This window comes from Notamacropus eugenii, chromosome 4, assembly GCF_028372415.1.
Source record: "Notamacropus eugenii isolate mMacEug1 chromosome 4, mMacEug1.pri_v2, whole genome shotgun sequence".
NCBI lineage: Eukaryota > Metazoa > Chordata > Mammalia > Diprotodontia > Macropodidae > Notamacropus > Notamacropus eugenii.
In genome coordinates, this window is record NC_092875.1 from 127,822,808 (window position 1) to 127,843,997 (window position 21,190).

Sequence of the window (21,190 nt, forward strand, 5' to 3'; positions counted from 1 at the left end):
TTCAAAAGCCCTTGCACTATGCAGGACGGGAGGTATTGGTGTCATTTTACAAGTGAGGAGATTGAGGCTCAGTTTGACTGATCCGCGTCAGGCCTGGATCCCAGTTCTCCTGATTCTTAGACAGTAATTCTTTTAATTTCATCATGATTGGTGCAAACTCTTGCTGTTTACTAAAAGCCTAGCGATCAAGCTTTTCTCAGGTTATCCCCCTGAGAATTTACTCTTACACTCTAAGATATAATTATCCCAAGGAGATCTGCATCGTCTCTTAGATAGAGGGAATTTTTAGACTTCTCACTGGAGAAAATGAAGGATGCTAGCAGCACTGACAGCAATTTTTTAGGCCCTCTGAGCAATTCATTCTCCTAGCAGCCATTCGATGTGACCACCCCCTCCCAAACAACAATAAACATACCAATCAACCTATTATTCCATCTTGAGGGTGTCCATTACGTTTCAAGGTAATTAATACTGATTTGCAGTAACTGGCGTCAGGAAGACCTGAGTTTGCATCCCACTTATGACATTAACTTTTTGACCCATTGCAAGTCACAGGTTGCTATTCTGTAAAATGGAAATAGTACTTGAACTATCTCCCCTGCACGACTGTAATGAGGTTCAAATGAAATCATGTAAACCCAGTGCTTTGCCAACATTGAGGCTTTATCTAAATACTTATTGTTATCTGGTATGTTGTTTGTGGGTGGTTGCACATCCTTGTAGGAGGGATTGCTTATGCAAACAAAACAATGAATTGAAATAGAAAAACTTGCTATCATGAGTTGGATACTGTATCCTAACTCAGTTGTGTTGATTTAGTCAAATTCTGTTGTTTTCTTTAATAGCTAATTATTTTAACCTTGTGTTGCAGATTCCTTCTACAATCAGGTCTATCCATCAGGATAAAATCCTAGCACTTAGACAACAGACACAGTTCTTGTGGGAGGCTTATTTTTCTTCAGTTGAGAAGATTGTATTAACTACATTAGAGGTGAGTGAAAGCTTTTGGATATTAGTCAGTTCCCTTATGTGCCTTTCTTGCCTTGTGTTTTGCTGTTGAACGACCTTGGTTTTGACGACATGTGATTGGTTTCCCAGTGGGAGAAACAAAGCCGTCTCTTATTTGACAATGTCATTTCCCTTTCCTTCTCCACTCCCCCACCCCTCACCTCCCTTTCCTTTCCACCTTTTACCCACCTTCTCAGCCCAAGGAAGTGTTTCCTTTCCTGTTGAAATCCATGAAAGTGTACCTGATGAGCAGTGGAAACCACCTAACCTAGAAACCAGCTCTGTATCGAAGCTTTGGGGGGATTTGTACTTAATGATTGTCTTTCTGTCATTCATGCTCCATGGGATCTTTTCAAAAACCTATTTCCGGAACTCACTCAGAGAAGTTAGCAGCCAACTGGGGAAAATCCTCATTCTTGCTCCTCTGCCTCCAAACATTCAAAACAGTTTTCTGTGCACTGTGTTCTGGCTGAAGACTTAATACATTTTGTTTTCTAGTCATCTGTGATTCAATTTCTATTAGCTTCCAGGTGATACAGTAAAAAAAAAAAAAAAAAAAGCCAAAATCATCCCAATCTGGTAAACAAGACAATAATCAATAAACATTTATTAAGAAGCTACCATGTGCCAGGTACAGTGCTAAACAATGCAGATACAACAATACATAAAAGACTGTCCCTGCTATCAAGGGAACAAACAAATACATATGTGTACACATACACACACATATACTCATGCACACATGTAGAGCAAGCTATATATGAGATAAGTAGGAAATAATAACAAAGGGAGGGTACTAGAATTAAAAGGGGTTGCTTTATTAATGTTTATTAATTTTAAAGTCTTAATGGCCAGATGATATCCAGCCCCAAATTTAAAGAAGCCATCCCCTCTCCCCCCCAAAAAGGAAAAGGAAATCACATATACGGTTCAATTAAACACACATTTATTAAGTACCCACTTTTTTTTTCTAGGTACTGTACAAGACTGAGGATATAAAGACAAAAAAAAAGATCCTTGCTCTTAGGGACCTCCTGGAAGGTGATATGGCTTATACACAACTCTATAAATGCAAAATGTATACAGTTATGCGAGAGAGCCAGGAAGACCTAGGTCCAAGTTTTATCTCTAATACATACTGGCTCTATTTTTATTGTTGAGCCATTTCAGTCCTGTCTGACTCTCCATGATCCTGTTTGAGGTTTTCTTGGCAAAGATGCTGGAGTGATTTGTCATTTCCTTCTCCAGCTCATTTTTACAGATGAGGAAACTGAGGCAAATAGGGTTAAGTGACTTGCCAGAGTCACACAGCTAGTAAGTGAGTGAGGCTAGATTTAGACTCAAGTCCTCCCGACTCCAGGGTCAGTGCTCTATCTACTGCGCTACCTAGCTTCCCCTGAATTTTATGCCCCAGAACAAATCATTTAACACCTTATGGAATTCTCGAGGACTTTTAAGTTATGTAGAAGGTGCTGACCTTCATTCGTATAGGATCTTTGCTCACCTGGGAATTCCCTATATTAATGAAGTCACAGGTCTAGTCTTCATACTATAAAGCAATTATTAGAAAAGTGCCAGGAAAGGTTTCATGTAAAAGGTGCCCCTTGAGCCGTGCCCTGAACCACTTTGGGAGTGGAACATGTAACCATGGCCCAATGATAAGCAGATAGAACATGAAATGCTAAGACTAAGAAACCTCTAAGATGGAGAATTAGAGGCCTCTGATCTTGGCGGAAACACAGGAAATATTACTTATGTGGAATAATATAAGAAGGACCTAAAAGACTCCAGACTTGTAGGAAACTTACTCCAGAAAGTAAAATCCTTGAAAAATGTCCCAAGAATTAATAGTCAGTCATGCACTGGAAAAATCTGGGGAAGAGAGGTACACACCGCAGCTACTCTCCTACTCCTCCCCAGGCTCTCTGGTGAGATCATTGTGAAATGATCTGCCTTTGCCTGCTCAGACATACACAGTCATACTCATGCTTATGTTCTCGCCAGAGTCTGTCTACTTCCCATCCTCTTTGACTGACCAGGTCTGCCCTAGTCTATGCCAGTTTTTCACTTGCTTATTAGTGAGCTCTTTTTTTGTACTGAACTCCCCTGAAAGGATTGGCTGAACTCAACTGGCCTTCTTTCTGTATCTGACACAATATTCCATCTCCCATTTCTGTGTCTTTGCACCATCCATCCCTTCATAGCTGGAGCATGCACAGTGACCACATTTTGGTAAAACCATCTTGGCAGATGGGCTAAACCAGACCTCAGACTGGTCAGTGAGCTAGGGGCATATCTTTCCAAGCATGTAAGCCTTCTGGTGGAATGGACAGATGAGAACAATTTGTTCCAATGGTCATGAATGTGGAGAAGGCAGATTCTGTGAAGTGCTTAATTGGTTCAGACATTGAAGATGCCAAGGTCATCCCCTGCATCCCAGGCCATTGTCAGTTGTCCTGGCTTTTGTCTTGCCTTGGACCTTAGTGACTCTGAACGAAGAGTGAGGCTGCCGACTTTGTACAGCTCTGCCTCATTTAAATAAAATTGATGAGATTACCTGTGATGTCATTGAGGTGAATAACCGCTCATGGCTCCATGGCTGGAATGGACACTTCTTCACCTCTGCCTCTTAGAATTAGCTTCCTCCAAGTTCAGCCCAAATGTTGCCTTCTTTACTTAACCTCTGTCTGCCTCAGTTTCCTCAACTATAAAATGAGGATTATAGCACCTATTCAAATGAGACTCTATTTGTAAAGTACTTATTACAGTGCCTGGAACATAGAGTGCATCTAATAGATGCCTGTTCCCTCTCCTCCCCATCTCTCTAGCTCGTAGGGCGTCTCCTATTGCATTTATTTAGTATAAACAAGCTTTGCGAAAAATGTAATTTTTGTCTTCATATTCCCAGCATCCAGCACATAAAAAATGCTTAGTAATTGCTTGTCTGGAACTTACTGGTTCCGTGGGATTTCTGATAGTTTTTATCTATAAGAAAAACTCTTTATCTATAAGAAAAACTCCTAAAATCACTTCTTAGATCTTACCTTAGATAAGAATCAATTGGGTTTTCACTTCCACAAAAAATAATACATAAAGCATAAAAATAAAATAGCGATCGCTCACCTTTTTTATGGATTGCAAATTGCTTTCCTTGTAACATCCCGATGAGGTAGAGAATACAATTATTACTATTATTCCCATTTAATAGATGAGGAAACTGAGCATCAGAGACTTCAAGGACCTTGGCCAGAGTCAGAGAGCTAGTCAGTTTTGGAGCTGAAGCATACCTTTGTTCGTCCTAATGTTCCTTCCCTTATCTCCTTTCCAAGCTCACCTTCTCATGACCACAAGTGGAGAAGACACAGTCTTGATCCAGGCATTTATGAGAAACTACTCCTTCTTCTTGTGGTTTCATTGATACATCATACCTCTCACTTATTGAGTTAGCAGTGTTAGCTAAGGTATCTTGATATGCCTGCCAGGTAAAAAAGGTTGCATGTGTTGTGTGGCATCAGAGGAGGGTTTTGAGTCAAAACTGTTTAAATCTGTAGGTTGGCAGTGGAAACACCTTTCCCTTGGATGGGAGCCATCCCATCTCTAGGGATGCTTATGTATTCTAAAATATTGGAAAAACTATACACTTCATCTAAATGTACAAGACCTGCCAAATCTCTTCTTGGAGTCCAGAGAAGGGATTGTAATCATTTGGCATCTTAACCAAGTGCCATAAGAAAGGTGCTTTTTAGGTTTTTCCTCTTAGTTCGAATCTCATGTTTTTATTATTTTATTATTAATATTAATACATTTTTAAAAGTTTAGCTAAAATACACAATGATGGCAGATTGGGGAGAAAACTGAGTCCTGTGTATAGAAGTCTTTATATCTTTTTTTTTAATTAACCTCCAGTTTATTATAACATTTAAGAGAACTCACACAGAAGTCAGAAGGTGGTACAAGAACACTCTCAAGGTCTCTCTGAAGAACTTTAAAATTGATTGTGTGACATGAGAGACACTGGCAAAGGACCTCCTAGCATAGCATAGCTGCATCAAAGAAGGCCCTGTGCTTTATGAGTGAAACAGAATTGAATTAGCTCAAAAAAAAACGCAAGATGTGCAATTTAGAGAATCCACCTCAAATGTTCACATGGACTATTTGTGTCAGACCTGTGCTAGAGCATTCTGAGCTCATGTTGGCCAGATCAGCCACAGCTGGACATGCTGTAACTTGACTCTAACATAGTTGATATCATTTTGGCCCTCTTGGAGAACAAAGGAAAGCAACTGCATAATTATCACTGGGGTAGATTGAAACCTGGGGAGCCCCTGAGGCTAGAGGAGTGTATATCACTCAGTGCTGAAGTTTGAGGAACCAAGAGTGGGTCATTGGGAATTTACTCCAGATACTAGGGCCCAAAGATTCTGTAGCCCTAGATCTTGAAGCACTTGGCTCGATCATTAGCTGCCTAGAGGTGTGGAATCTCCTTCCTTGCTTCATGGTTCTCTATCTAAGCTACAGAAAAGGAAATGCCCTCAGGCATTTGGCAACCAGGGATGCGGACCCTCTCCAGGATAGAAATCTGAGTTACCAGAGGACCTGGTTACTAGAAGACCCCTCAGACACTCCCACCTTGAAGCTTTGATGATTTATGAAACCTTTACAGCCAACACAGCTGCCCCAGTGCCAACTCTTTGCACCATGGATTAGTGACTGGACCTTCCACATATGTTATTTAATGATCATTTTTGAAGGAGTATTTCCAGTTACAGTGAAATTTCTTAAAGTCATTCCTTCAGAGCTCACTTTATTAGGTTCAAGCTTTGCTGGGCTAATCTTGAACAGAGGGTGAATGGCCACCTTATATAACACTTAATGGAGATGGTTGTTAGGCAGAATTTTAAAAATCTTTATCCAAAACAAGGATGTGAACCGATGACTCGCCATTAGACAAGAAGTGGGTAACACTGAGGATATGTGCTAATGTTATTCAAAGGTGTCTAGTGAGGCATGTTCTTAGTTGGACCTTGATGCAGGAAGGTTGCCTTTTTTCTTCTGGCATCCAAACATTCCACAATCATAGGACACTAAACACAGCATACTCTGGTATCTGCTATTAGTGTTGTGTGATATTCACACTGGTATTTTTTTTTAAACATTCTCATTCAGTGTGATGTAGAGACAAGAGTGACAGATTGCATTGGCATGGAGTAAGATGGCATATGGTGGCCCAGTGTGTGTGGAACTCAGCATCGTGTTGGTCAGATGACTGAGTAAGGGGCATACCATATGACGCCATCCTCTCTTCTGTAGGATTTGTCTGTTATTTAAAGAATAGTGTGTAGATACAAAGAAGATAAAAGGAACTGTTAGTTTCATGACTGTGGATATCAAGTGGGAAGCAGCTTCAAAAACCATGTAATCCAATCCCCTCATTTTACAGAATACAGAAACTGAGGGCCAGAAAAGTGAATTGATTTGCCCAAGATCCCACCATAAACAGCAAAGCCAGAATTTGATTCCAGGTCCTCTGACTTCAAATCCAGCTTTTTTTCCAGCCTAATGTAGCCATAATTGATTTTGTAGCCACTGTGTGCAAAACACTATGCTAGGTGCTAGGAGTATGGAAAGGGAAGGGAAGGGAAGGGAAGGAAAGGAAGTACTGTCTGTGCCTCAAGAAGCTTATACTTTATGTGAAGACACTTGAGTCTTCCAAATCATAGACATGAAATAAGATGAGAAATAGATAAGAAATTTACATCATCATTGGCAGAGCCTTCTCCCCATTCATGGCCATTGGAACTAATAGTTCTCATCTGTCCATTCCACCAGAGAAAGAAAATCTCATGTGTACTTTTCTCTTTATGGGTAAAAATTATTCTAGGTCCAAGGAGAGAGAGAGAGAGAGACAGAGACAGAGACAGAGACACAGAGAGAGAGACAGAGACACAGAGACAGAGACAGAGACAGACAGAGACAGAGAGACAGAAGAGAGAGGAGGAAGGGAGGGAGTATGTGTGTGTATGTGTAGCACATGCATGTGTGCTGCCTTATTCAGCATATTATAGTCTTCTTTACAAAGTTCTATGATGAGAGCATAAAATGTTTGCTCTTCTTTGTGAAGAATATCTGGTTTGTTTGGTCTTTGAAGCCTGAGAGATAACAACACTGATATGGAATTATGAATGCCATCTGTAAGAGTGAAATCTGTGCCACCCAGAAAGTCATAGTGAATGACAGACCCTTTTGTGACATCTCTGGGCTTTGTGTCATTTGTATTTCCTGCAAATGATTATTTACTCTGTGACTTTTTGTTCAGAGACGACTTGCCCCTAGATAAGGGAGTCTGGTGAGAAGAGGAGCCAAGGACACAGACTGACGTCATAAACCGGACAGTGGGATCTCTCGGGGTTGGGATGTATAACTGCAATAAAAAGAATTGTCTAGGTAGACAAAGCAACAACAGAGATAAATGGAACAGCTAGTAGCTTCCAACCCTGCCCTTTGCCAATATATGTCTGTTGTAATTAAGGAGCACACCACAGCATTAACTCAGGTCTCTGATGTGTAATAAAAGATAAGTATTTCAAAGTAACTCCTAACCTAAAATTTCCACAAAATTTGCAGTGTCTATCCATATATGTGTATTTAGCAAAGTAGTCTGAGAGAAGAAAGAAATACAGCACCATCCAACTTAAATGTAGTCTTCTAGCTGCTTATGTTTACTTCCCTTTTCCCTCTCAAGAAATGGAAAAAACAGGAGAATTTTGTAGATTTTCCCTGAAGTTGACTGTCTGCACTTTGAGGATAGGGACTCATCCCTGTCACCCAGGATGGTGCTCTCTATATTGTAGGGTCTTAAAAATACTTGTTGAATTCAGTTGATTTATTAAGATAAGTGAAGCCCACCTTATTATGGGACCAATTATCAAGGGGAATGAGTTAGGACATTATTAGCCTTGGGAAATGATGACAGTTTACAGTTTACAGTGGGATATAATTTAAATCAGGGGCAGCTGGGTGGCTCAGTGTATAGAGTGCTGGACCTGGAGTCAAGAAGACCTGAGTTCATATCTAGCCTAACTGTGTGATCCTGGCAAGTGACTTAATCTGTTTGCTCTAATCCACTGGAGAAGGAAATGACAAACCACTCCAGTACCTTTGCCAAGAAAACCTCATGAACAGTTTTGGCATGCTCAGGTTCATGGTCTTGAAGAGTCAGACATGAATGAATGAATGAGCATCATACTTTAAATCACATTGCATCAAACAGGACCTTGAAAGATAAAGCAATTTAAGCCTGAAACTACAAAGATTCATTTTAAGTTTGCTTATCCTAAAAAAAAAAAAAATACAAATAGATTGCTGAAGCTGTGAGACACTGTTAAGTTAATTGTTTTCAAAATGCTTTACTGTGTAAATGACATAATTACACAAGTTTGGAAGTCAAGGAGCAGAGACCTCCGAATGTACTAAGTAGACTCATGGCTGATAAATGATTTTAAATGGAAAACGTTTGACTCCAAATGTAGAATCGAATGATCTGCAAGATCCAATGTCCAGAGAAGCTAATGAAATAGCCTGAACGTTACTCTTCACACCTCCTGCTCATTGTCCTCTTAGAATGGGGGATGGGGTGGCATTCTAAGAAAATGATGCATCAATTCTCCCAGTCAATGCCCCTGTGGACCAGAACCTTTTTCTATACCTGCCGGAGACAGGATATTGGAAGGTGAATAACCAGATATCTAACTTTTTTCCTAAAATAGCAAAAAGAAAAATTGCTTCTAATATATGTCCTGGGCTCAATATTCATTTAGCTCCCTCTCTGCCTGTGTACCCATGTATGCATTTACAGAGGCATTTATGACACTTCTCTGAAGGCATCACCCTTCATTATGTTAAGGTGTTCTATTGGGCATAGAAGAAAGATTCATTTGTGATGACTGTCCTTTACCAAGACCGGAGAGTAGATCAATTAACTTCTGAAGTTATTTTAAAGCAGTATTGTAAGCACTAACAATTTTTGGTAACAAGAAATCTTTGTCTGTTAACTAGAACAGAGGCTGCATTGTGGTAAAATTCAGTCTGGAAGACCTGAGTTCAAGTGCACCCTCAGATACTTAACTAGATTTGTGAAACTGAGCAAGTTGCTTAACTTCTTTCAGACTCAGTTGCCTCATCTGTAAAGAAGAGATAAAGTAGCCCATACCTCACAGGATAGTAGTGAGGATCAGAAGAGATAATGAATGTAGAGTGAGGGTACCCCATAAATGCTAACTGATGTTATTATTAGAACTCCCCATACTATAAACAGCAGTAGAAACAACAAATCATTTGGGTGTCCTGCTGTCATGGTAGATGAAAATAATTATGCATCTCCAACCCTTCACATTTCCAGTACACAACGTGGTTTTGAATTTGAATCTTCCATAGTGGGAGGGGGAGAATAGTTTTCACAGTTCACTTGAAAGATCCGTGGGCTGGAATCCAGAACTGCTTCTAACTCAGGCTTTCACACTTTTCACAGGACCCTTCCTTCTCTGGTCTCAGTTTTCTTTATCTCTAAAGTGATAGGTGTTTCTAGATGGCCTCTGAACTCTCTTCCAACCCTATGATTCTATGCTGAGGTGAGGAGTTGCCCAACTGAGTCCAGACTTTGGACTGCAAAAAAGACCGGATATGGAGTCAGATCTGGATCAAAGACTTGGATTTGAATCCCAGCTTAATACCTAAATGACCTTGGGCAAATCTCTTCCCAATCTTGGTCTCAATTTTACCATTGGGAAAATGAGGAGGTTGGACTTATTAACCTCTAAATCTTCTGACTTTTCTGTTATTGTATAGCATGCTAATTGTTTAAATGTGTATTGGGTCTCATTGTTTAAAGCCATGATTTGGAGGATTGTGGTCATAGTTGGGTAAGTGCTATGTTTAAGCTAGCATTTGGTCAGTGTCCATGTTTTTAAACTATGACTTCTGCTTTTTGGTTCCCAGATTATTCAGGACAGAATATTCAAGCACATATCACGTAACAGCTTAATATGGAACAAGCATCCTGGAGGGCTGTTCGTACTGCCACAGTATTCATCTTATCTGGGAGATTTCCCTTACTACTATGCTAACCTAGGTAAGTGAGTTGTGCTGCAATTCCTTATGGAATGAAAATCCAATGGTGCTACCATTCTTTCCTGGGAATGGGTATATGGAGATGGTTTTGGCAGAAGCATACCATATCATGAAGAAAAGTTGGGCTAGAGGATCTCTAAGGTGCTGAACTTGGGGGTCAGACCTGGTTGGTGTGTGATTCTGTACTAGTTACTTAATTTCTTGATGCCTCGGTTTCCTCATCTGTAAAATGAAAGAGTTGGACTCAGTGACCTCTGAGAGCCTCTAAGTCTACAATCCTGTGAAATGAGATTCACTAGATTTGTGAATAGCCGTGACTCAGACAGTGCAATAGCTATTCATTTGTGATAGTCACTTGTGATAGCAATGTAGGATGGTGGTTGTATGTTGTTGTGCATTTTTTTCATCCATAATCCCCTTGTCCCCATGACACCTCTGTACTAGAGAAAAATGGGTTTAAGAAGGGCTCGCACTTAGAGAAGTGCTAAAAGGAAAGGTAGACTGGAGAATAAAGTGATAATGGAGGCTGAAGTGATGGGACTGAGAGAAGAGACTATGCGAAAGAGTCATGCTATTGCTGTGACACAAAGTCTCTTTAGAGAGGTCTGTAGTTCTTGTCTCAGCAGATCCCTTGGAAATGTCTTCTCTCTCTCTCTGTCTCTGTCTCTCTCGTCTCTCTTTCTGTCTCTGTCTCTGTCTCTGTCTCTGTCTCTCTCTCTCTCTCTCTCTTCTTTCTCTTCCCCACCCTACTCCCTTCCTCTTCCTAGTCTGTTCCTCTCTCTCTTTTCTCTTTCACTCTCCTCCTCTCCCTTTCTTTTACCCTGTCTCTCTTTCTCTCCCCTTCCCTCTGTTCCCTTCTCCCTGTCCCTCTCTCCCTACTTTTTTCCTCCCTCCCTTTCTCCCTCTTTCTCCTTTGCCTGTCTCCTAATCTCTTTTCCCCTCTATCTTCCTTGTCCTTTTCCTCTCCCCACTCTTTTCCTCCCTTCCTATCTGCCTCTCTCCCTCCTCCTTCTTTCTCTCTCTCCCCTCTGTCTCCCTCTCTTTTCTCTTCCCTCTCCTTCTCTTCCTTCCCCATCCCCCCTCTCAGAACTACTAAGATAACTTCCTCCTTGAAACTGATTTAGCCAAGATATCCAATACATTGGGTTATACACATTTTTCATCACAATATAACTCTGCCTTTATAGCTTTCGTGTTTAGTAGGAACATAATAATATAATGAGACCAAAATTTAGAAAAATCACAGGATGAGCATATTAATCCTTGATTTAATGAAAATAATCAGGAAATCTAGGTGGCACAATGGATGGAGTGATGGACCTGGAGTCAGGATACAAATCCTGCCTCAGATACTTGGTAGTTGTGTGACCCTGGGCAAGTCATTTCTGCTCTCCTCAGTTTTCTCATCTCTAAAATGGGGATAATAATAGCACCTACCTCTCTGAGTTGTTGTGAGGCTCAAATGAGATAACATATTTAAAGAGCTTTGAAAACCTTAAAGTGTGGTATCAGTACTATTAATACGAATAAAAATAAAATCACAAAGGGATTCTCAGTTGTAGCAAAAAGTCCAATTTATACAATTTTCTTATAGTTCCTTTTGTTGCCTGGTGGGAGCCTACAACTTCACTTTCCAGCTCCCTTTATGTGCGGTTTTTTCCCATCAGAACGCCAACTCTGTGCACATACGGATCATCTTGCTTTCTTGTTCCCAACCCTTATCACAGTCAAGTAGGCCTATAAGAAATTTTTAATTACCTACTATGTGTCAGAAGGTGTGCTAAGCACTGGGGCAGGCGGAGGGGGCGGGGGGGGGGGGGGGGTTTACAAAAAGAGATAAAATACTGTCCCTACCCTCAGTCAGCTTATAATCTAATCAGGGAGACAGTAACCAAAAGTGTACAAACAAACTATATACAAGATAAATAGGAAATAATTAAAAGAGAAAAGCATTAGAATTCAGAGGAATTGGGAATGATTTCCTATAGAAGGTAGGATTTTTATTTGGGATTTCAAGGAAGCCAGGAAGCCAGTAGACTTCAGTGAGGAGGGAGAGTCTTCCAGGCCTGGGGCATAGCCAGAGAAAATTCCAGGAGCCAAGAATTGGAATGATGGAGAGCACAGTGTGATATACAGTAAGTAAGCACTCAGTAAACGCTCTTTCTGTCAATTTAGCTATATGCCAATGAATCAGAGAACATTTATTAAGTACGTGCTGTGTGCCAGGTACCATGCTAAGCCACCTATTTGCCGTATCACTTTCAAATGAAAAGACAACTATTCATAATTAGACTATTAATTTTGTGCAAGTAGAGAATGCTGAATTACTTAGCTTAAAAGTGGCATGGTCCTGTAATGTTTCAGTAGGCTACAAGTGAAAACAGCACCAAGACTTTTGTGGCACTATTTTGTTTTGTTTTCTTTTTCCCTGCTAGTCTTTTTTCAAACTGCTTGCAAAAGTGCATTGGCCTTCCCATTGATTCTGTGTGCTGTTAGATGAGACACTCCTAAAATACCTTTAATGCAGGCAGTGCCTTCCATCCATCATTAGAAAGCTTCTCCCTACAAATATCCTGAAAGAGGTAAAGTAGCTACCTAAATTCACACTGAGTTCTAACCTGTATCCTTTCCTGAGAATAAGTTCTTATATGGGAATGGCGTTGAATTCCTCAGAATAGGAATAGAGGAAGAAAACCGATTCCCACCAAGTTGACAGAAAGGCATAGTGTAAGGAGGGTAGGATCATCAAAAAAAAAAAAAAAGGCTATTCCTTCTTTAAATACACAACTAAGCAATGGTTAATAGATAACTTTGCACTAGTGACAGAAAGAAGGCAAAGGAGAGTTATACCCAAAGGGAACATTTGCTAGAGTGGATCCATGTGGGGAGATTGGGACAAGGGCAGGATAATTTTCTACGGTTTTTGAGTGCTTTGTTCAGTAGCTCTGTGATTTTTATTTCAGGTTTAAAGCCCCCTTCCAAATTTACTGCAGTCATCCATGCAGTGACCCCCTTGGTCTCTCAATCTCAGCCAGTGTTGAAACTCCTAGTTGCTGCAGCCAAGTCTCAGTACTGTGCCCAGGTGAGTGGGAACATTTGCTAAACAGCATCTGGCTTTTTAAAACCCCCTCTTCCTTTCCAAAAAGGCATCCTCATCCCCTATCACACTCCTCCCCAAAACAGATCTTCATACCTTGTTAACTACCTTCTCCTTTTAAGCTCTTTATTTGATTTGAACTCCTTTTGAGGTCTCTGATGATACCTGGGAAATCTGGCATGTTTTGTTGGGAGGGTGAGGTGGAACTCTATGGGGAAGACGCACCAAAGATGAGGCAAATGGTGGTGTCTTTAAGTGGTTAGCTAGCAACCACAGAGATAGAGTGGGAGAAGTTGAGGGATTGAGATAGCATGGGACACCAGGCATCATGAGGAAGTAGCTCTGCCCTGATTCCTTCCCAGCAATAGTGACTGGTAATAAATTCCCTGGGAACTGGGACTCCATCTTGTACTTCACATTTCCCCAAGTGCTTAGCACACTATCTTATGACCAGAAGGCCCTAAATCAATGTTTGTACAATTGACCAAATGGCCACTTGTCCCGAACATGAAGTATTATGTTCTAACATGGACAGAACTGTAGACTTGGAATCACAATGAGTGGGGTGCATTCCTGGCTGTGACACTTCTAGTTATATGACCTTGGGCAAAGTCACTGCATAGTAACACTACCAGCTTACATTTATGTAACGCTTTTTAGGACTGATGGTGTTTTCCTTAACAACAACTGAAGGAGGTGGAGAGTGAAAATAATATCAGCCCCATTTTACAGATGAGGAAACTGAGGCTCAGATTAGTAAAGTGGTTTGTCCATAGTCATTTCTAGTAAACCAGTAGAGACAAGGCTCAAACCTGGTCTCCTGACTCCCCATCCAGTATTCTTTTCATTAACCCATGCTGCATGAACCTCACTTTTCTCATCTTGTGTTTTTGAGCTCACGGGCATGAGTAGACCATTCATCCATGCAAGATGCACCCTCCCTGTCTATGACTTAGTATGTGTTCTTAGTTGCTTTGCTATCGCCCCAAAAGTCATCCCCCTGAACACAAAGCGGAGGAGGGTTTCCTGATGATGTTTTCTGTCTGGTCCTTAGAGCACACAGGCTGTCAGTGAATTCTTACCATTCCAGCTCGGTAAGACCTGCCTACTGGAGGCAAGAACCCAGGGTTACCTCCACACCGCAGTAAGGCAACAACATTGGATTTTATGGACCTTCTGTAAACAGTTGTAAAATAGCACCAATAATATTGCTCACGCTACCCATTTCCAGTGATGACTAGCATTTATATAGTGCCTCAAGGTTTGCAGAGCACTCAACAAATATTATCTTGTTTTATCCTCCCAACATCCCCATTTTACAGGTGAGGAAACTGAGGCAGGCTGTGGGGTTAAGAGGCTGGTCCATGGTGTGAGGCTGAATTGGAGCTCAGGTCTTTCTGAATCTCGTCCAGCATTCCATCCACAGCGCCATCTAGCCGCACTCAAAAATGACTTGTTATCCAGAACCAGTTACTGTGAAATTACATCCTTTCCTTCTCCCCTCCCCTACATTATGACTTGAATAGGCACCCTTTCTAGAAGTTAAACCATTTCTTTCCATTCTCTCTTGTTCTTGAAATGGCACGACATTGAAAGGCTTGTGGATTATCTGCCCCTCCTTTAAAGCCAATTCTGAAGGCTCTCATTCTGTTTTGTGTTGAAATCTCCAGACTTAATTTTCTCCCTCTGTAAACAAAATGAGTCTTTGTGTCCTAAGCCTGTGTAAGTGCCGGGTTTTTTTATCCAGACATCTAATGAACCACTCTCTCCATTTCAGATTATAGTTCTTTGGAATTGTGACAAACCCCTGCCAGCCAAACACCGCTGGCCAGCCACTCCCGTACCTGTCATCGTCATTGAAGGAGAAAGCAAGGTAGGTGGCCTTCAAGGAGATAAGGAGAGGGTTGCATAGGGTCTGCTCATGCCATCCTTGCACCTTGGAATTTGTGCTTTCAGTGTTTCCTCGCTCTGCAGTTGTTCTGTGACTAAGCCCCCTCCTCTTCATCAGTCCTGTGATCACCCTTGCTAATTTGTTCAGCGTTACCATTCACCCAGAGTGACCATCAGCACTGCTGGCTTTTGTTTTGATGGCTTTCCTTTTTACAGCAGTCAATTCTGCTTCCTTTCTCTCTCCATCACCACCCCAGGAATAGAATCCTTCTTTGTAACAAAGAGTTGAGTAAATGTGACCCTCTTGGACCATGAATACAACATTCTGCCCTGGTAGCCCCCTACCTCTGGGACAAGAGAAGGGAAGTATGTTTCACGAATTATGCTTCAGGCTTCTTGCTCATAGATTCATGAGATGTATTCAGCTCACACATCTAAATGGGATTTATTTCTGTTGGTTTAAGAGTTTAATCTGTGCCTTCCTCTCTGTTCTCTACCTCTGACCCTCACCACTTTTGTACTTGAATTACTTACATGGTGGTTATTGTCCCTCAAAAGATGTCAGTATATCAGGGTCAATGTACAGTATGGTTGATCAGACCGATATGAATTTAGAAGGCTCTACCATAGGTCATGCACCAATAGTCTGAATGAACATTTGGAATGGAGATGTCTCTTAAATTTGTGCATCTCACATTTCTTTTTAGCTATTGCAATTCTGCTTTGTTCATAGAGCACAGTGCCTTCTTTGATGTGGGCATGCCATGGTGAGTTGTCCTGTGCCAGTGTCTGCCATATCTCAATCAATTCCAGAGTTGTTCAAAAAGACCTTGAGAGGTCTTTGCATTGTATTTTCTGACCTCTGTGTGAGCACATCTTCTGTGAGTTCTCTGTAAAATAGTCTTTTAGGCAAATGTGCCTTTGGCATCCCAAGAACATGGCTAGCCCTTCAGAGTTACACTTACTTCAGTAGAGAGTTTGGTAGTTCAGCTCGAGGAAGGATCTCAGTGTCCCTTACCTCATCTTGCCAGGGGATCTTCAGAATCGTCCTAAGACAGTTCAAAAGGAAGTGATTCAGAAGCTCACCTGAGCTGTTGTTATGACTTCATTGTTGCGTGATTTAAACCTGTGATACTCCCATAACCACTTGTTGAAAAATGGCTTGTACATCTTGCCTACTCACATGACTTAAATAATAACTCTATGATAATATTCATGCCCAGTTTCTCCCCTGGACTCCCCCCGTCTTAATAACCCTTATAGTATAATGGATATGATTATGAACCTGCAGACCTAGTTTCAGATGCTGTATTAAACATTAACAGCATTCCTATAGGCAAATCACTTACTTTCTCTGAACCTCAGTTTCCTCATCTGTAAAATGGTTGTTGTGAGTCTCAGAGTTAATGTATGTAAAGTTTGTTGGAAACAATAGTTCTGTAAAAATGCAGGTGTCATTATTTTTACCTTTACCTGTCTTTGGATATGTCCACCTCAATCTGTTGATGGTACCTCAAATCACCATGTTTATAACTGAACTCATTATTTTCTGTATGTCTATCCTTTGTTCAGTCTTCCCTCTTCCCATCAATAGCAGCACATCCTTCTGGTCACCTACTCTCAAAATCTTAATCACCTTTGGTTCTTTTCTCTCCAATCCCCCTAATCTCCCAAATCCCGTGATTGCCACGTTTTGTAGATTCCACTTCCAGGGTCTTTCGTACCTGCCCCATTCACTCTTGTCACTTCCAACTTCACCTCTAACTTTCACTATTGTAATAGCCTTCATCTAGTCTTCTTGCCTCCAGTCTCTTCTTTCACTAATCCATCCTTCATTCTGCTGCCAATGTTGACTTTCCAATGCACATGTCTCATCGTGTTATTCCCTGGTACAGAAAATCTTAAATGGTTCTATGTTGTCTGCAGGATAAAATCCAAAGTTAAAAACATGGCATTTAATCTTCTACAGTTTAGTGTCCATCAACTTTGCCAGCTTTCATTCACATTACTTCTTCCCACACACCATCTTGACCAGTCTTAGCCTTGGTTCCTTATCTGTAAAAAGATTTGCTTAGACTAGATAAGGGCCCTCCCAGTTCTAAATCTATGAAACTGTTTCAGACAAAGCACCCTTATAGCTCTTTCTTGATCTCAGCCTCATAAGATCATAGATTTAGACTTGGACTTTTTATGTCATTGAATCTAACTCCCTCATTTTACAGATTAGGAAATGGAGATGGAAGATGGTTGGGTCAGCTAATGGTGCCCTCTATTGGCGAAGCTAAGAAAGGAAACTATGTCCTCTGAAACCAGCACTAGGTCAGACAAGAGGAGCAAGATCATACCCCTTCCCTATTTCCCATTTTATAACTAGGATGCTTGGCCTTGAATTCAAAATTGATGTGTTGGCTGCTTTGGCTGCAAAATGCTATTTTGAATTTATGGGTCTTGTCTTTTCAGTTTTCCCCTGTAGACTTAACAAGGGAAAGATCAGAGTGCTGCTAAGCTGGCAGCTGATGGCTTCTGCCTTAGTCACTGGACATGTAAACAGTATCAGGAGAAATGCTTCAGGGCTGTGATTTCTGACCATCGCATATGTAGTAATAGCGATCTCTTTTTATTTCATTTTGAAAGACTGGGGAAGAGGGATCCCAAAAAAGCAAAAAGCAAACTAGAACACCTGGGCCAGTTGGGTAAGAACAACCCCTGGAGCCATGAAAGCTGCAGACACATCCCTTGAGCTCCCAGGGATGGGTTCTGGTGGACACTTGCTTTTCTTTAAGCCATGCTGAGGGGTTTCATGAATTAGAAAACAGCTTCTTAGATGATCCTTGTAGGTGGACTGGCATTTAGTTTAGATTTAAGTAAAACTTGGTGTGCTTTTAAGTGGGCTGAGATTGGGCCATTATTCTTCAGTAGATTATAGGAACTCGTTTCATCAGAGTTCTCTCCTCATTCTCTCACTCTCTCCCTTTCCCTCTCTCTCTCTCTCCTTCTCTCTCCCTCTGTTTCCTTCTTTCTCTCTCCCTCCTCCCCACCACTCTCTTTCCTTTTGGTTCCATTTCCGCCATACTGGACTTTGAGGTTGCTCTGCTACAAGAGTCTCCAACCATAGAGAACTTTCAAGACCAGCTGCTTTCCTTCCTTTCTTGACTGAAGCATAGTAAATTTGTTACCTAGAAGGAAGTGAGCGAATGTTTTGTTGTTGTTAATGTGATTCCTAAGACTATGTTCCAAATGGGTACCATTAGCATTAGTGTGAGATTCATCATCAGGCAGCATATTGAGGAGAAGACTGGCTCCCAATTCACCTCTAAGGTCTCTTCCAACTCTGAGATCTGCAGATTCTCTAATTCCAGCAGTACAAGGTAAAAGCTGACTGCCACGCTGATGGAGAATGACAGCTGTCTGGTGTTGTGCTGAGCAGTGCCCTAACAGATACAAAAAATTAGGATGTACCTTTGGAGGGAGGAGAGGAAAAATAAAGGACAAGAGCCTGCCTTCTAATGAAAGTGGGCTTCTGCCTCTCTTTTCCACCTTCTGCTAACGATAAGGGAACCGAGGTTTTTCTCTTACCCCCTTCTCACTCTGTCCGACCCACAGGTCATGAGCAGTCGTTTTCTTCCCTACGACAACATTGTCACAGATGCAGTTCTAAGTCTTGATGAAGACACTGTGCTTTCAACTACTGAGGTGAGTAATGCCCATTATCTGAAGAAAGACATCCTTTTTTTTTTAAGTGTTTTGATGACTTTGATTTTTACCTCATAATCATTTTCAGGTTTGTGTACCCTCCACTGTGAGCCAACCCTTGTATCAAAGAAAAGCAGTGAAACAAAACCAGTTGGCAAAATGACCGTCTGACAGCGTATACAGCATTCTGTACCTACAGCCCCCCACTTACAAAAAAGGAGAGAAGTGGGTCCCGTCCTTGGTTTTCTAGGGTCATTATAGATGCTCAGAGGTAAACTCTTCTGAGTGGTTGCACTGATCTACCAGGGCTTTCCTAACTTTCTGTTCCTAACTCAAAAGAGAAGAGAAAAAAAAATTTTGAAAGAAATTTCCCACAGTGTCATTTTTCAACCTCTTATACTTCTATCAGTGGCCCTGCCACCACCTGTCCCAAGGAGGGCCTTTCCCTCTTTGTTATTGGGGTTAATTGGCTCCTCATTTGCATTGCCCAGCCTTCCTTCTCTCTGCCTTTCCCTTGTTTCTTTCTGTATGTACGCTGTCAGCAGGTAGGCGAAGCTAAGGGGAGTAGGGTGCTGCAGGGGCCCAGAGGGGTCCATTTAGCATCATCTTTTAACTATCCTGTCCAGAGAAAACAGTTCCACCCTTCTCTAATCATCTTAATGTATGTGCGGGTGTATGCTGCCTCTGTTATGGAACATTATTCCTGGTTCTAAAAACAGTATTTCTGCCTTGGTACAAGTGTTGATTTTCTTTCACCCACACAAGAGCAAATGGTTTCACTTTAAGTCTGAGATGGAGATCCCTGCTCTTTCAGATGTTCAGATATTTGTGCCAAAAATAAGATTGTACTAAAAGAGCGCATGAGGGGGGAGAGAGAGGAGAAGAAAGATAGATACTGTAGAAAACCAATTTTTACAACTTGGATGAGTATTGATCCCTGAAACCTTTCTTTAAACCATCGGGGAGACCAAAGACAGTTATATAAAAATGTAGCATATTGGAAATACATTATTAATGGTAGCTACTAAAAAGCTTAGAGACTTTATTCCTTGTTCTCCTTTCCCCCTCTCCTCTTCATTTTTCCTCCTCTTTCATAAGCTTTTTCCTTCTAACTAAACATTAGTATTTGCTGTCATTCACTGTCTGATCTGCGGTCATTGTTGGTGGATTCTCTTGGCCTTTCTTTCCTTTCTCAATAAGACTCAGTGTGGACTGAGCTTAGGAACCCACTGTCTTCTTCTCACAGCCCAATTGATGCTTCTATTTCCGTAACATGGAGTTAAGCAGATGTCATAGAGAAATACTAGAAGAGACAGAAGTGTTCAGGACTTCCTTCATCTCAATAAAGCATTGCTGTTTCTGAGATGAGGGAGGAAGCTCTTGAAGGCAGTTGTGTTGAGTGGGGGCAAAGTAGGCAACTAAATTTTGGAAGAGGAAAGCATACATGGAACCCCTGATATGGGATGGCACAAATCGCCGTTTGGCTACTGCTGCAACTTGGGAACATGGCATGTGCTGAAAATCCCATTGTTAAAATGTAATCAGGAATATTTGCTCCCTACCTGCTTCTTCCCACTCCCCAGCCCTTCTCCCCACCCTCCGGGGCACAAGAGGCCCTCCTAGGGTTGATGTTTTGTGGTCCATGAGAGAACAACTTCTTGCCTCTGTGATGCACACACATTCCATGTCAATTTCTATTCTCAGAGTAACAGTCCCAAGCACCGTGTCGCATGCTGAGAGGGACATTTGTTGTATGTGCGGTAATTAGAAGGCAATGTGGGTTGAAAATGATATGGAGATTTAAGAGGCTGGCAAGCTGGTTTGCTCTTCTTGCTGATAACTAGAGGGGTAATGCTACTTAAAATGATCTAGGGCGAGGGTTGCTTTCTTCCTTTTTTTTTTTTTTTTTTGCTTCATTTTCCTTTTTTTTACCTGATTACATATTGGCTTATTTCCCCCTCCCCCAAGTCCGTTCCGCTTCTTTTTAATGTCTCCCCTTAGTACAAGGACAGATATTTATATAGTATGCTAGGAGGGACATTAGACACACTTGGTTTATAGTTATTTACATTAATCTGAGTTGTCCAAGTGATCTAAAGAAAACAGATGTCAGTTTTTAAGAGAAAGGGCCCTAAGCTGACCTTTGATTCTTTGATGTGCTAATGATCTGGTCGAGATCTGAACGATCACAGGAATAACAATTTTATCTGAATTTCTCTTAACTTGCTTTGAAATTACTTGAAACATTTTGGAAATGAGAGGAAATCCGTGTGATAAAAATACCCCGTTGGGCTTTCCAGTTCTTGGCAATGTATATATTTCTATTTGGGGGTCATAAATAATTTTTTAAAGTGAGAACAGTGAGGGTTCTTCTCT

The 21,190-nt window shown here is 41.2% G+C and overlaps 1 protein-coding gene across 1 annotated transcript in view; it reads left to right on the top strand.

The window, feature by feature from the left end:
- EXT1 (exostosin glycosyltransferase 1) overlaps window positions 1-21,190 on the top strand; it is a 342,886-nt gene that overhangs the window by 305,288 nt on the left and 16,408 nt on the right. Inside the window, exons 4-8 of the mRNA XM_072603234.1 lie at window positions 872-991; window positions 10,003-10,135; window positions 13,098-13,216; window positions 15,009-15,104; window positions 18,725-18,814. Coding sequence (XP_072459335.1) covers window positions 872-991; window positions 10,003-10,135; window positions 13,098-13,216; window positions 15,009-15,104; window positions 18,725-18,814 — 558 coding nt within the window. The remainder of the gene's footprint in view (window positions 1-871; window positions 992-10,002; window positions 10,136-13,097; window positions 13,217-15,008; window positions 15,105-18,724; window positions 18,815-21,190) is intronic.